Source organism: Polyodon spathula, chromosome 3 (assembly GCF_017654505.1).
Source record: "Polyodon spathula isolate WHYD16114869_AA chromosome 3, ASM1765450v1, whole genome shotgun sequence".
Lineage (NCBI taxonomy): Eukaryota > Metazoa > Chordata > Actinopteri > Acipenseriformes > Polyodontidae > Polyodon > Polyodon spathula.
Genome location: NC_054536.1, coordinates 79,134,580 through 79,150,026, shown reverse-complemented (window position 1 = coordinate 79,150,026; position 15,447 = coordinate 79,134,580). Strand labels below are relative to the sequence as shown.

At 34.9% G+C, this 15,447-nt stretch overlaps 1 protein-coding gene across 2 annotated transcripts in view; it reads left to right on the top strand.

Moving 5' to 3' along the window:
• The first annotated feature begins 1,362 nt into the window (after positions 1–1,362).
• The window catches only part of LOC121313449 (thymocyte selection-associated high mobility group box protein TOX-like), a 119,880-nt gene continuing 105,795 nt past the window's right edge, over positions 1,363–15,447 (top strand). For both annotated transcript variants that reach the window (XM_041245982.1, XM_041245981.1), the window contains exon 1: positions 1,363–1,938. In XM_041245982.1, coding sequence (XP_041101916.1) covers positions 1,840–1,938 — 99 coding nt within the window. In that variant the 5' untranslated portion in view covers positions 1,363–1,839. The remainder of the gene's footprint in view (positions 1,939–15,447) is intronic.

Below are 15,447 nucleotides of genomic sequence, written 5' to 3'. Positions count from 1 at the left end.
TGCTTGTGCTGGCAAGTCCAACCCACCACAACTGTCATCGCTGGTATCAAAAATAAATTTCAACAAATAGTTTTCACTTGATTGTATAGTTGTTTTACATCACCTGTCTCACAGGAATTAAGATATCCATTCATTAAGAAGTGGAAGTGTGTAATGGTTTAGTATAATGACATATATATAGATGGCCAAGCAGTATGGGATTGTGACACTTTGTAAACAGCAAGTGGTCAGACAAGACAAGAAAAAAGAGGCTGAAAAAAAGAACATCAAAACATACTTTACATATATTTTTATTGCTCTTGAAATTTCTCAGTTTTTTGGAAATGTGGGTTCTTGTCTGTGTTTACCTCAACTGAATTTGTGAAGCTATGTTTTACTGTTCTGTATGAATAAAGTTTGTTTTGCCAAATACGCTGCCAAACTTGCTACTGTGCAATTTTCTCCATCCATTTTTCTTTGTCATGGGACCAATCAGTGGTATAGCCACTAATAATAATAATAATAATAATAATAATAATAATAATAATAATAATAATAATAATAATAATAATAATAACACTATGTAACACAATTTTTGTTCCTGGGTAGTAAGTGTTATTTCCTAATTGCTTATGCCTCAAAAATATAGAAAATGGCTATTATTCCCCACAAACTTTGCTTTTGTGACCAGGACAGTGATATTTCAAAATATCACCATCTCCAATGGGAAAACGGGCAAATGTGTGTCTTTTCGTTCACATAATGTCAGAAAAAAACAACATATGAATCCAAATTAACATGTATTTATACTAAAGTAATACAAAAATGACTACAAAAGATTTAGAAGTGAGTAGTTTTTCGAGATTTAGAAATATACTGTAAATACAGTATAATCGTATGTGAATATGTGAACGAAAAGACACACATTTGCCCGTTTTCCCATTGGAAATAGTGATATTTTGAAATATCACTGTCCTGGTCACAAAAGCATAATAGCCATTTTCTATACTTTTGAGGCATAAGCAATTAGGAAATAACACTTACTACCCAGGAACAAAAAAAAATAATAATAAAATTGTTACAGGGGGTAATAATAATAATGTTTCATACTGCAGAAACGGCGTGCGTTATCCTTGTACCATTTGAAGCACTGGTCGTGCTAAATTGTTTAGTTAAATCTATGAACCAGGCAGCAATATTTTACATATTACATTTGACCAACATCCAAAGTGAGGTATACTGTAACAGCGCCAAAAGAAAACGTTGCTTTGCATGGTCTTGCTGTAGCGCCCCCCCATGTATTAGTGAGCAGAAATGCAGCGCTTCAGTTACTGGCTCTCTCCTGTTCTTGGTCTCTTTTGTGTGAAATGTTGGAGACAGCAAGCAGACTGAGCCGCACTTTAGTGCACGGGGCAGCCATTCTGAGGAGTCTGATATCTTTTTGTTCATAACAAAAAAGAAAGAACAAAAAAAACACACACACATACACATAAAGAAATTACATAAGTATAGAGACAAAAAAAAAAAAAAAAAACCACAAAACACCCACAACTGCAAATATTTGTTGATAAATTCTTCTGTCAGTTTTTTTTAAAACATCGTTTTTATAAGTGGTGCATTTGGAGAGTTTTTTTTTTTTTTTTTTTTTTTTTTTGCAGACCGCAAACGGATGCGAGGCAGAGAAGGTGTTCCTAGTATCTCGGCTTCTATTACGACTACTATTACCCCTCTTTTAACACACACACACACACACATACACACATACACGAACATACACAGTTATTTCTTATTTTCTTCTGAATCACTGTGTGGAAGAAATCAAGAACTCGAAAAAAGGAGTTGTTTGATGTTTTTACTGAAATGGACGTGAGATTTTATCCACCACAGTCAGCTACATCAGCTTCAGATCCTCCTTGCCCGGGACCCTCGCATTGTCTGGACCCTTACTATTACAATAAGGTGATTTTCATTTGTTACTTTTTGAAGGTTGTTTCACAAGTTCTTAGTAAAATGCATGAAAGGCTTGAGAAAAAGGATGGTTAATGTTGCATCGTTATGGTTTTTTTTTTTTTTTTTTTCATTATACTGAAAGTAATTTAATCCAACTCTGCCCTGTCAGTGAGTTTCGGGGTGCATTTATAGTTATTCGTAAATTGAGTAAAACTATATGACTTTATAATGAAATATGAGAAATCGATCTAGCGATCAGTTTTCATTATCGTGAATGGATTGTTCAACTGTATGATCTATGCATAAATTAGTACACAGCATGAGCAATTTATAATACAGTATGCATCAAATACCGTTTGTATCACAGTAATGCCACTGGTGCCCGTTAGAGCCATGTATTGTAACATGGAAATGTAAAATAAATAAAACGCGGTTATATTTCTTTTGAACACATTTTGCATACGGGCACAGTCACACATTTACTTTGCAACGTGATGTTGCAGCAGCCCAGCATCGCAAAGGGACCGAACAACTTCAGCAGTTAACGGCGTCATTTAATTTAAAACACAGTCAACTTGACAGTTTCAAAAGCCTGCAGCCATATAGGTGCAGATATTTACAAAGCTAATTACCCGGTTTTATCTTTTATACACATTATTTGGCATGTAATGTTTATGTGTTTATTAGCGCAGGTAACATTTGGAAGCAAATTCAATCGATATCTCATTTAGACGGACTATTCTTGATATGCCATTTAGGTATTTATTTATTTAAAAAAAATAAAAGATCTGCATTTTGTATCCATTGGGACATTTACAAAGTCAATAAAATGCACAACTTCTAATGGAACGAAAACAAACAGGCAAAGGGTAAATATGCGTTCACTGTTTACAATAAACAAATACATATTGGTACAGTCTAGCAATTGATCACAGTGAGACCTTTCAGTTTAACCTTGTTCTTTACAATACTTTACCAAAGTCATACAGAAAGGTAAGTTTTAGTTAACGATGCACTGTATACCTGTTCGCTGCAAGGACATCGCAATCGGATTGTTTAAAGCAGATGTGTCCTATTCTATTAATGTACTAAACGAAATCTGATCCAAGCACAACATTTATGAATGATGCGTTTGAAGTGTTCCCAACAGCAGAGTTCTATGCACAGTAAGCCCCCCTTTCTTTCAGGGGACAAATTATAACAAAACACTGCTTCAGTACATATAATGACTTGGCTCCAAAGTACTGGAAAGATGCAGAACTTGCAGGTTTCATTATGGCATCTGTAAAATGTATTTTGCTCTAAGTATCTCATAATGTGCTAAATCTGCCCAATCTCATTTAACTCCCCAATGTCTGTCTTGTTTACTAAATGTGTTCTTATTTAATTATACATGCAAGTAATTGTTTTATGCATACACAATATAAAGGAAGGATTACATTATTTATTTTGCAAGCAGGATAACTACCAATGATGTGTTAACTGGGTACTTTGTTGTTTTCGTTCAGAATAACCAGTACTCTTTCACACATTTGCTGTAGCATTCCAATTTTCTGTACACACACCTCCTAAAATGGGTATACAAATAGGTGCAGATTTGAGACAAAGTAGCATTATTTTATGTTTAAGGGCTGCTGGAGTATTTCAGTTTTAGTTTTCATTATGATACTTGATGAAGACGATGCTAGAAAAATGCTTTGCTGAGGTTGAGAAAAATGAGGGTACAGTGCAAACAGGGTTGGTTATGGCAACAGTGCAAGGCATCTCTTGTACAAATAGACATAAATGGAAGCTATGCAGCTCAGTATGTGCTAGGCATTTGTAAAAACACAGCAGAACTTGAAATAGTATTGAGAAGGTAGAAGTCACCATGTAATAAGTCCAGTAAAAATAAGGTAGGAATCAAGTTGTTGCATGCACATGAAAAAGCTATGTGTAACATACTACAAGCAGTACAAAATCAAGCAGTACAAAATCAAGCAGTACAAAATCAAATAGTACAAATCTTAAAGGTGTGCTAAAAACATCTTTATACATTTTGCCCAACATTATCATTAAATAAGTCATTAACAATAAATAAGTGTACCGCATTATGCATCTTCTGTGCCATCTTGTTATTTTAATAGATTTATTGTAATACACATGTCATTACTTCTGGGTAAAAGAAAGTTGCATGGGTTATAGCATGAAATGTCTCAAATTATATAGCATTTTTTTTTTGTTTGGGGGGGTTGGGGGATGTTTTATCTTACAACAAATAAGTACTTAAATAATTTTATTCAGTCCTGTTTATAGTTCAGATACAATTAATAGATAATAATCTTGCATATGCACGATTAAACATTCTGTCGAATCAAAAGCTAATTCCTGACATAATAAAATATATTATTACTTTATAACCCTGAGCAAAAATGTAAGTACTTGAGAAAAAGAAAAGAGTAGCTTGGAGGGTTGTAAATAATTAGGGCCTCTGAACATAGCTATTTCCTACGTGCATTTCATGTGCAGGCAAGATTTTTTAAAATTAATTTGCCAGTGCTTTCTGCATTTAAAATATGTAAATTAGGTGATTGAATGAATTGACATCTTTATTAGGAGAACCTCAAACTCTTGTGTGTCTGTGCTATTTGGTTTCCTAAACTTTCAGACCTTGAGTTATGTCTTATTTTTCTTCTATTTATGCCTGAACATGATCTTTATCGGAGTTGCATTTCTTAGCAAATGCTTTCATTTCATTTTATTCCTAAGTTAAGTTTTTGGATGTGCTTCTTGCCACAAACAAATAACATTTGATACTGGGAACATTTCAGTTGTAAGGCCCATTATATGTTAAGTTTAAGATTTTATCTCAATTGTGATTCACATGTGGTGGTGGTTATAATAATTTTGAAAAATCTGATCTACATATATATAAATAGTCACATTGTGCTTAAAGTTTGTAACCTCTTTGCTACCTCGTTAGCACTAAGAAGAACTGCACTTGGTCATGTATAAACTGTACATCTTGCATTTAGAAGATCCAGACTTGCGCTATATTTAAATAGAAAATAATAGAATATTACTCCTGATCCATTGATACGGTTAAAATGCTCTGGAGCTCATTCAAATGCTCAAGCCGTGGACCAGAAGTTACACTGACTTGTTGATTGGATGTTATCATTTATTATACAGTCTGAAACAAATGTTTATGGTGCCAGTTTGTTTAATTATTATGACTCTTGAGAAACTAAGCTCCAACATTATATATATATATATATATATATATATATATATATATATATATATATATATATATATATTTATAAAAACATAAAAATTGAAGCATGTGCCTGTATTGTGAGAAATATGAACAACACAATTGAATTACTTAGTCAGTTGTTTTTCTTTAAATTAATTAGTTATCTATTCTGGGAATATATTTTGTGGGGTTTCAGCATTTTCTTTCAAATAGGGGGAATCATTTTTTTCTAAAATATTTCTCAATTCAATCTTAAATAAATGGTGTGCTTATTAAAAAACCAAACAACAATAAAACAAAACAAAACAAACAAACAACGCTACATCTCAATACAGCAGAAGCATGTGCTCTTTTGGCAGGGTCTACATTGCAGACTGCAGAACAAACAGCAGTATAGTTTTTGAGTAAAAGGAAAAGCAGCATGGTGTTGCATGGGCTACATACAGACTGAGATCTTAATCATAAATAAAACCTGTGCACCATGGAGAGCGAATATCAAAGCTAATAATTTATTTTATGTTAATGACTTTCGTGGGACATAAAACAATTCTAAATGGAGTTTCAGTGCTTTCAGTTATTAAAGCTAACGAGATAGTACTTTCTTCACAGTAACAAGCTGTTTAAACTCAATATGCCTTGCTTTGTAAGCCCGACATTTAAGTGCCATGAGGGCTCAGTAGGTTAAGGCCTGATGCCAAGATTCCCCAGGGTTTCCAGGTTTAAAATATGTTCCTGGTTGATACTAGAAACTAGCGACAGGGGCACTTCCACTTTGTGGCACCTGGGAGACTTTCTGTTGTCACTAAGTAGGAGAATGTCATATCGTAGCCACCAATAGTCACTGTAGAAGTAAAACTTGATACTACTTGGTTGACTGGTTAAAGAATCACTAGTTTTGGTAGAACTTTGAGTTTTCTACATTAGTTTGAAAATCACTCAAAATAATTTGGAAAGTTACAATATTGTTTATACCACACAAGCACTCAGAAACTTTTAACGTAGAAATAACAGAGCCATAGACAGTTTTTGCACCTATTTCACCCACATTGCTAAGTTTTTATATATATATATATATATATATATATATATATATATATATATATATATATATATATATATATATATATATATATATATACCAAACAAACATTACAATTGTTTATATGTTAATTATTATAAACCACCTTGTCAACAATAGTGGCAGTTTCAGAACCTTTTAATAAGCTACTGCAGGGAGTACACAGCTGTGCTCTACTCAGCTCTTTTTCACAAATAATTAGTTATTCATAAAAAAGAGCCACATAACTAAAAAAAAAAAAAAAAGTAGAATCCAAGCCATTTACTCAACCTTATTTTTTTTTTAATCGATAAGTATTAGTTTATTACGTAGTGGAACTGGAGGATTTATGTATTCTGTATTCAGAGTGTAGACTTTTTTCATTATTTTTCTTTTTAGGAGGCAATGTTTTTACAAGAATTGTCTTTGATAAAGTCTATTGTAATGTTATGATACTTGTTAATATCGGTTTCCACTACCTCAAAGGTTGTTTAAGAGAATAAAAATAAAATAAAAAAGCTAGCGGTATTTTTTGTAATTCGAGTTGTAATGCACATACTGTATCTCAAGTCTGAACACTGCTTGAGAAATAAGGAGCTGTTTTGCTTTGAACAAGTCAACTAAACTCCCCTGTTGGCTATAAAAGATTGTTATATTATGTTGGTGGCAGAGGTTCAGGTACAGCTGCTATGTGTTAATGATACATCATCACCTCCTTGATAGACACACCAAAGGTCAACTCTGGAATGACCCTCTGTGCACTCCAACAAGCTAATCTTCTTCCAAATTACATATCATCACCTTGAGAACCATGATATTTGAGGGCATTGCTTGGCAAGCAGATACCACCCACAGTAGTATGTGAGATAAGAAGGCTGGCAGTTGTAATCATTTAGTGTGCATCAGAGATGAAAGTGAGGAGAAGTAAAAATAGCTGGAAAGTGGCAGGAATCTGGTATCCATTGCCATGTAGGATTTTTTGCTCAGGAACCCAAATTGAATGAAGTTAAGATTCAGATTACACTTGCAATTAGAATGTATACTTGCTTACACCAGAAAGCCACTCCCTTTAAATTGTTAAAGGTCAACGAATAACTATGTACACTTTCAATTGTTCTTGTTAATTTCTAATTTTGTGGCACCTTCTTTCCATCCTGTTTTTTAAGTTTAAGTAATAATAATAATAATAATAATAATATAATAATAATAATAATAATAATAATAATAATAACTAGACCTGCCAGGCAGTTTTACGGCTCCCAAGCCCCAATATCAGTATGCCTCTAAGCCTGTTTAGTTCTCAGTGTGCCAGGTTTAAAATCAGAAACTTCAACTGTTCAACAGAAGAAGATTTTGAAAGTTTTTTTTTTCAAAAATGCGTCAGGCAGCCATCTTGTTTAACACGAGTTTCTTAAAAGTCAGTTGTATTGCTACAGTGTCAAGGATGACGCTTGTGAAGTTTCGAGTTAGTCAAGTAAACCGTTTGTCAACTTAGGCAGTTTTAATTTGCAGATGTAAACATACACCTGGTGGCCATCTTCTTTTATAAAACTTAACCATTTTCGCATATTACAACTACCATGTTTGGAGTTTGTTGGTCAAACGGTGTTCAAATAGCAGCAGTTTGCTGTTAAGGGCGCGTTTCGATAAGATTTGTGGCAGCCATTTCAACATTAAAATTTATCGCATAAACTTCTGCTTCACAAACTTGATGTGGGTTTGGATGCTGATGATATATGCCAAGTTTCAGATCAAACGCTTCAGCGGTTCCCAAGAAGATTTCGAAAGGTTTTATAGAAAAATGCGTCACGGCGCCAATTGCAAGGACGCAGTAGCAACATTTTTTCAGCACCTGACAACCAAAGAATCCAGCTTGTTACCTGCCAAGTCAGAACCTGATCAGTCACACAGCCTCGAAGCAGCAGCGGTTTTGGGAAGAAAAAAAAACAAAACTTTAACAATAACAATAGGCTTCCCAGCCTTTGGCTTGGAAGCCTAATAATAATAATAATAATAATAATAATAATAATAATAATAATAATAATAAGACTAAACATTGAAACTACAAAAGAAGCCACACAAAATACTTTCAGTACGGGCACACACAAGGCAAGGTCTTTTGAACTTGCACTAATCATCCACTAGTTTGGGCCTATTTGCAATACTAAGCATTTAATATTGTAAATGTTTATTTTAAGCACAAAGTTGGCATTTTCTGCTTTATGTTACCATAGAAAAACATGTAAGAAAATATAGTGTAATAAAAACAAACACTAATTGCTTATGTCATGTAAGTATAATAATAATAATAATAAAAAAAGTTTAAACTTAAAAAAGAGTCGATGTACAGCTTACAAAAAAATCTTGCCGTTTTGTTAAAAAACAAACGAACAAACAAAAAAACATTTTCACTTGGTCTTCTATGGAAATCAAATGTCTGCCAACTTCTTGTTCTTCAAAAGATGCTTGTTTAAACATAGGCTGTATTTTATAATTCGATGGATCACCATGTTTGTCTCCATCGACATCAGGTCACAAACAAAATGCAGCCGATAGGCTGTAGTTACTGTGACGAGTATTTATTATGTTTACATGTTTTGTTCAGAGAATATGGCTTTCCAACACCTTGTACCCTCTTGATCCATAATCAGGGGTTCACATAACTGGTATGCAGGTAGTGTATTTACCATACGTCCATATGCGTACTGCCTGGTGTTGTTTATCCTATAATCCTTGTGTTTATATCTCACTAAGCGTACTGTCAGTATATTTTTAACAGGAAAGGATTATAAAAAAAGGCCTTTCCTAAATATTATTTTTGAAGGTGAATTATCTTTGTCTAATTTATGGATTATTTCAGGAGATACCTAATAAAGTCCTCTCACCCCAACAGTGTCCACGACAGTTGTCACAGGGTGCTAGTTTGGTGGTGTGGGGGTGGTGGGGGTGGGGGGGGAGGTGAAACGAGCGAGTTTTGTATAAATATATATGTACCTTAGCTTTTCGGCAGCAACTTCCTTTCATTCCATTATTGTCACAGTTTTCTGCAATGTGAACTGTAGAACTACACCATAACTGTTTAATTCACAGTACTTGTTGTGGACCAATGAAATAGCAACTGGCCGAGACAGCCGTCTACAAAACAACCGCCTTATGAAATCGTGCCTTATTGTTTCAGGTTTTTTTTTTTTTGCTTGTTTTTTGTTAAAAAATAAGAACCTCACCAACTGTCACAAATGTGTTAATAACTTAAAAAAATGAAAGATACCCCCCCCCCCCCCAACAAAAACCCCAAGAAAAAAAAAAAACATCTGGAACATAAAAGCGAAAAACCGCCAATCACCAGAGATTTTTCATCTCTGTATGTATAGAACCTCAAAGGCTGTGCTTAATTTCTCAGTTCTCATTTTCTCAGTATGTAATAATTTTCAGGGAACCATCTCCATCTCCAGAACTTAGGTTCAACTAATGTATAACTTGGGATTGACCTTCTGAAACGCCTAGAAAAAATAATGATCGTACATACATACCTACATATATATGGGCTAAATAATCTTTTTTCACTTAATGATATGAACTTAAGCTTTAAAATGCATAGCTGCAGTTGTTATTTTTGTGTACAGCTTGACTGAATTGGCAAGTGCACTCTGAATACTTTTTACTGAAGCAGTATTAGTCATTAAAGTTTTGTAAAACAATCAGGTGAACTCCAACAGAAAAAACAGTACGTAATAATTGCTGTTTTTAAAATCCTAGTTATGAAAGCTCTACAGCAAAAACTGATTGATGGAGTGACAACATTGTATGGGTTCTCAAGCTTTTCTGAATTACACTCAACCATAACATCTGTTTTTTTCTTTCTTGGAGCCCCTATCACACAGGCAACAATTATACATCACATATCAAAAATCAACCAAGTATTTGCCAATGCTGGAATTGTAATGAAGTATTTGCCAAAATTCCAATACCTCTTATCCTGTGCACAGATGGTCATCAAATGCATATAACACCACAGCTAATTCCAATATATACCTGGTACACATACCTGGTACATATTTAAAAAATGGATCATCCTGTTAACGTCACTCTTTAAATTTTGATGAACTTGAATGCTCAAACTGAAGACTTCTAAGGGTATGATATATTACAGTAAATATCAGCAAAACTAAAGAGAAAAAACTGAAATATGTTGATTGCATAAGAATTCAGATCCGTCAACTCAATATTTGGTGGAAGTACCTTTGGCAGCAATTACAGCCTCAAGCCTTTTTGAGTAAGTCTTTACCAACTTTGCACACCGGCTTGGTGCAATTTGTGCCCATTCTTCTTGGCAGATTTGCTCAAACTCTGTCAAGTTGCTTGGGGATCGCTTATGGACAGCAGTTTTCAAGTCTTTCCACAGATTCTCAGTAGGATTCAAGTCAGGACTTTGACTGGGCCACTCAAGGACATTCACTTTCTTATTCTTAAGCTACTCCGTAGTGCTTTGGATCATTGTCCTGCTGAAAGGTGAATTTTCATCCCAGTTTTAAGTCTTTAGCAGACTGAAACAGATTTTCCTCTAGTATTTTCCTGTACTTTGCTCCATCCATTTTTCCTTCAATCGTAACAAGCTTTCCAGTCCCTGCTGAGGAGAAGCATCCCCACAGCATGATTCTGCCACCACCATGCTTGACTGTAGGGGTGGTGTTGACTGGGAGGTGTGCTGTGTTGGGTCTGCACCAAACGTAACGCTTGGCATTTAGACCAAAAAGTTCCAATTTTGTCTCGTCTGACCACTTTTTGCCACATTTTTGCAGGATCACTCAGGTGCTTTGTTGCAAACTCCATGCAGGCTTTGAGATGGCTTGTTTTTAGTAATGGCTTAATTCTTGCCACTCTGCCATACAGGCTACTTTTGTGAAGTGTTCTGGATATTGTTGACTGATACACATTTTCTCCCATCTCAGCCATTGATCTCTGTAGCTCTTTCAAAGTTGTCGTTGGCCTCACAGTGGCATTTCCTTCACCAGTTTCCTCCTTGCCCGGCTGCTCAGTTTGGAGGGACTGCCTGATCTAGGCAGTGTCTGGGTGGTACAGTGCACCTTCCATTTCTTGATGATTGAGTAGACTGTGCTCACAGGGATATTCAGAGTCTTCGATATTTTTTGTATCCTTCTCCTGATCTGTGCTTTTCAATGACTTTATCCCTGACTTGCTTTGAAAGCTCCTTGGTCTTCATGGTTGAGTCTTTGCTTGAAATTCACCACCTGACCAAGCAACCTCACAGAGACAGGTGTTTTTATTCTGAAATCATGAGAACCACTAATATTGCACACAGACAGAGGCCATTCAACTAATTGTGTAGCTCGTTAAGGTCTTTTTGTGCACCTGAATTAATTTAGGTTTGCCACAGCAAAGGGTTTGAATACTTATGCAATCATGGCTTTTCCATTTTTATTTTATATTAATTATCTATTTACTTCTTTCTTTTTGTTTTTGCTTTGAATGTGTGCAGTAGGTTGTGTATATAACACATATTAATTCCTACTTCAAAGTGTCATGAATGCAAGCTTTAAAGCAACAAAATGCTGGGAAAAATACCCAAACAAATATTTTTTGACAGGTATTCAGGTACAAAAGTCAGATGTTCGTATTCGATAGTAATGACTTTCATTTATTAAACAGTGCCCAATTTGCTGTGTAGTGATTTTTATATATATTTTATATATTATATTTATTGTTGTGACTTTGTAAAGAAACGGCAATGGCAAGGAATAAAAAAACAAGTTAAAAATAAATAAACTGCGTTGTCAACTTTATGTACTATTTATTTTGAGAATAAACAAAACAATGTTTAACTTGAACTGCTATTTGGCATCCTTTGTTTTGTAGTTAATTCACTGGGGTAAAGTAAGGCCAACACAACGTACTCTTTACTCCTGGGATATTTTTGTACTTTAACATGCAACATATTTGTAGCAGGGTGATTACCCTACACATGAGGACATTAGTGTTGGTGTAAATTATGTGGAAACAGGTTTGTTTTCTGTGCTTTTTGGAGTTGTTATGTTTGATTAAATGATTGTTTACAGACAGACACTCGATTGAAACTTGCTGCCTGCCTGTCTTCTGTATGTGTCCTCTGTGCATTACCATCGTTGGTAGCGTCACCCGTTTGTTTGCTTTCTGTTTTGTGTTTAATAAATCCTGCGCGCCTGTGCTGGCATTTCAACTCCAACTCCACTGTCTTGCAATGAGGTTACCCACACGTGACACGAGTACCTTGTCACAATACCATTTAAATATTGATCAATGTGAAGGAATCTTCATAAAAGTACTATATATTGATGTTCAATTCAAATTTGCCGTTTTGTCATTATTCTGATACAGAAAAATGCCAAACCATATTATAGTGAACACCCTGATATAACAAATATTTCTCTAGGTCTCATCGGGGTTCGTTATAGTGAAGTTAGCTTGTATATATACAGTGGTTTGTAGAAGTATTCACCCCCTGCAAAGTTTTCACATTTTGTTGGCACCTGAGCGTACTCCACAACGCTTTCAAGTTAGACTTTACATGTAGAATCTACACAAACTACTCCACATTGTTAAAGTACAAAAAGGCATATAGAATATAAATAAGTAAGTAAGATTTACAGAGAAAAACAGATTAATCTCAGTTGCATAAGTGTTCAACCCCTTTGCTAGTGCAGCCCTAAATCAGCTCATGTGTAAATGATTTGTTTGAAAGGTCACAAAATTAGTGAAATGGTTTCAGCCTGTGTGTACTCAAAGTGGTTTAACTTGTAGATAATTTTCCACATGTATATAAAGACTTTCAAGCTGCAACTCCCATAGTGATCCAACAAAGCAAGCATAAAGACCAAGGTGCTTTCGAAACAAGTCAGGAATAAAGTGGTAGACAGGCACAGAGCAGAAGAAGGGTACAAGAAGATTTCAAAAGGCGCTGATTATCCCTGTCAGCACAGTGAAGTCCGTCATTAAGAAGTGGAAGATGCATCATACCACCCAGAACTGAGCAGCCGGGCAAGCAGGAAATGACCTTGAGAGATCTGCAAAGTTCTGTGTCTGAGATGGGAGTCAGTGGTCTGAGATGGGAGTCAGTGTTCACACATCAACAATTATCAGGTCCCTACACAAAGCTGGCAAGAAAAAAAACATTACTCAGAAAGCCTCATCTTAAAGCACGTATGGAGTTTGTAAAAAAATATGTTGATGATACTGCAGACATGTGAATAAAGGTTTTGTGGTCAGACGAGACAAAAATTGAACTTTTCAGTCTGACTGTCTCCCAGGATACTGTCACCATACAGGTAATTTTCCATTTTGGATATTATTACAGTTTCCATAAGTTCACATATAATAGAAGTCAGGTTTATCTGTAGTTACCTGGTTCGGTTTTGTCTCCCTTTTTGTGGATCGGTATTACGTTTGCAATTCTCGTCTGTCGGTACTGTCGGTACAACCCTCTCTTAAGAGACTGTTGCGTGGTCTTGGTTAGTGGTTTGTAAATAACATATTTTGTTTATTTGAGTACTGTTGGGAGGGTCTCATACAGCCCAGGGGATTTGTTTATTTTAAGAGCTCCTAGTCCCTTTAACACGTCTGCCTCTGTTTTGCGAAAGCTATTAAAACTAGATAAGAACAGGTCGACATGTGGGACATGTTGTCGGTATCCCCTTTTGTAAAAACTTGTGATCAGTTAATGTTTGCAATTTTTTTTCTCTTCATCTATGATTTTGCCATTTGTACCTCTTAGACATTTTACTTCCTCCTTGAATGTTCTTTCACTGTTATAATATAGGGAAACTTTTTGGAATTGGTTTTAGCCCCCTTGGCAATGTTCATTTCTATCTCTCTTTTGGCCTTTCTAACCTCCTTTTTGACTTGTGTTTGCAGTTCCAAGTACTCTTTCTGTGCACTTTGTACTTGGTGCCTGTTTTCTCTGAATATTCATTAAGTACTTTGCATAAAATTGGCACATTTATAATGTACTAATGTACCATCATATTTTAGGCAAGGCCACAGTCAGCTGTGAAGCACCCGAGGCACCCGAACCTTGGTTAAAATCATACTAATCATTATTTATTTAGGCTCTCTTGCATGGGCAAATGCCTCAAATTCTGAAACACCCGTTTTAAGATGTAGTGTATTATGAAGCGAAGGATGAAAGCTGTCCTGCAAGCTGTGTTAAGACAGAAGGACCTAGAGTACAAACAGAGGGGATTTTGCAATAAATCGTGAACCACGCTGTAGGTTATTCAATGTTTGTCAGTGTATTTTTATGGGTTTTTTATACTGTACATGTGCAGTACAGTTGTGTTTTGTTTTTAGTCTGTAACAGTTAGTCTGACTCATTTGACTTGAGGTACTAAATCAAAGGAGATTAGCTGGCTAGAGTATTTTCAGTTCAGAGATTACAAAAAAAGTTACCTACTATATACGCTACTGAGCAAAATCACAGTGTTTAAACAACAGTCATTATTGTTTAAAACTGATGTCTGAGCATTTCAGTGACGTTACTTGGCTGTGGAACATATATATTTTTAAAACATGCAATATCACAAAAATAATTCAACCTTTAGTGCATGGAGTTTGTATATGAAAATATACATACATCTACATATAATTGCACTAGATTGATTACAAACTTAATAAAATAAGTTTGAGAATGTCTTGTAAATGAAGTCTAAACACAGTATTGTATTTCAGTTAGGAACACAACTCAGAAATGACATTTAACACATGCTGTATGGAAACTTGTTTTTCTCAATAAAATCCTAAAATATGGTGTAGTTGTTACAAAAAAAAAAAAAAAAAAAATATCCGTAGCATATTAAATACTAACCCACTTTTTAGTAGGTGCTTCACGCAAAGGCTTGAATAGCTCGGCACAGATGTCTGTTCCACTTATGTGAAATATGTGATTAATGGATTCAGATAGCAATGGTCAAATAATTTTGTAATGAAAAGACTATTTAGAACTGTTGGTTAATATTGTTCACACCAGTACTGAAATAATCTCCTAAATAAACTTTGTGAAAAGGGGTTTTCTGCTTTACACAATTATTTTGGTCACATTAATACTTTACCTTTATATTACAAACATGTAGTTTTTTTTGGTGAGGTTTCTGTGGCGTATTTAGAAGGCGATCTGATCTTTTGATTGCCAAATAAGTTGCAAATAACAAGAGAAATAAGAAACCTATTGAGATGA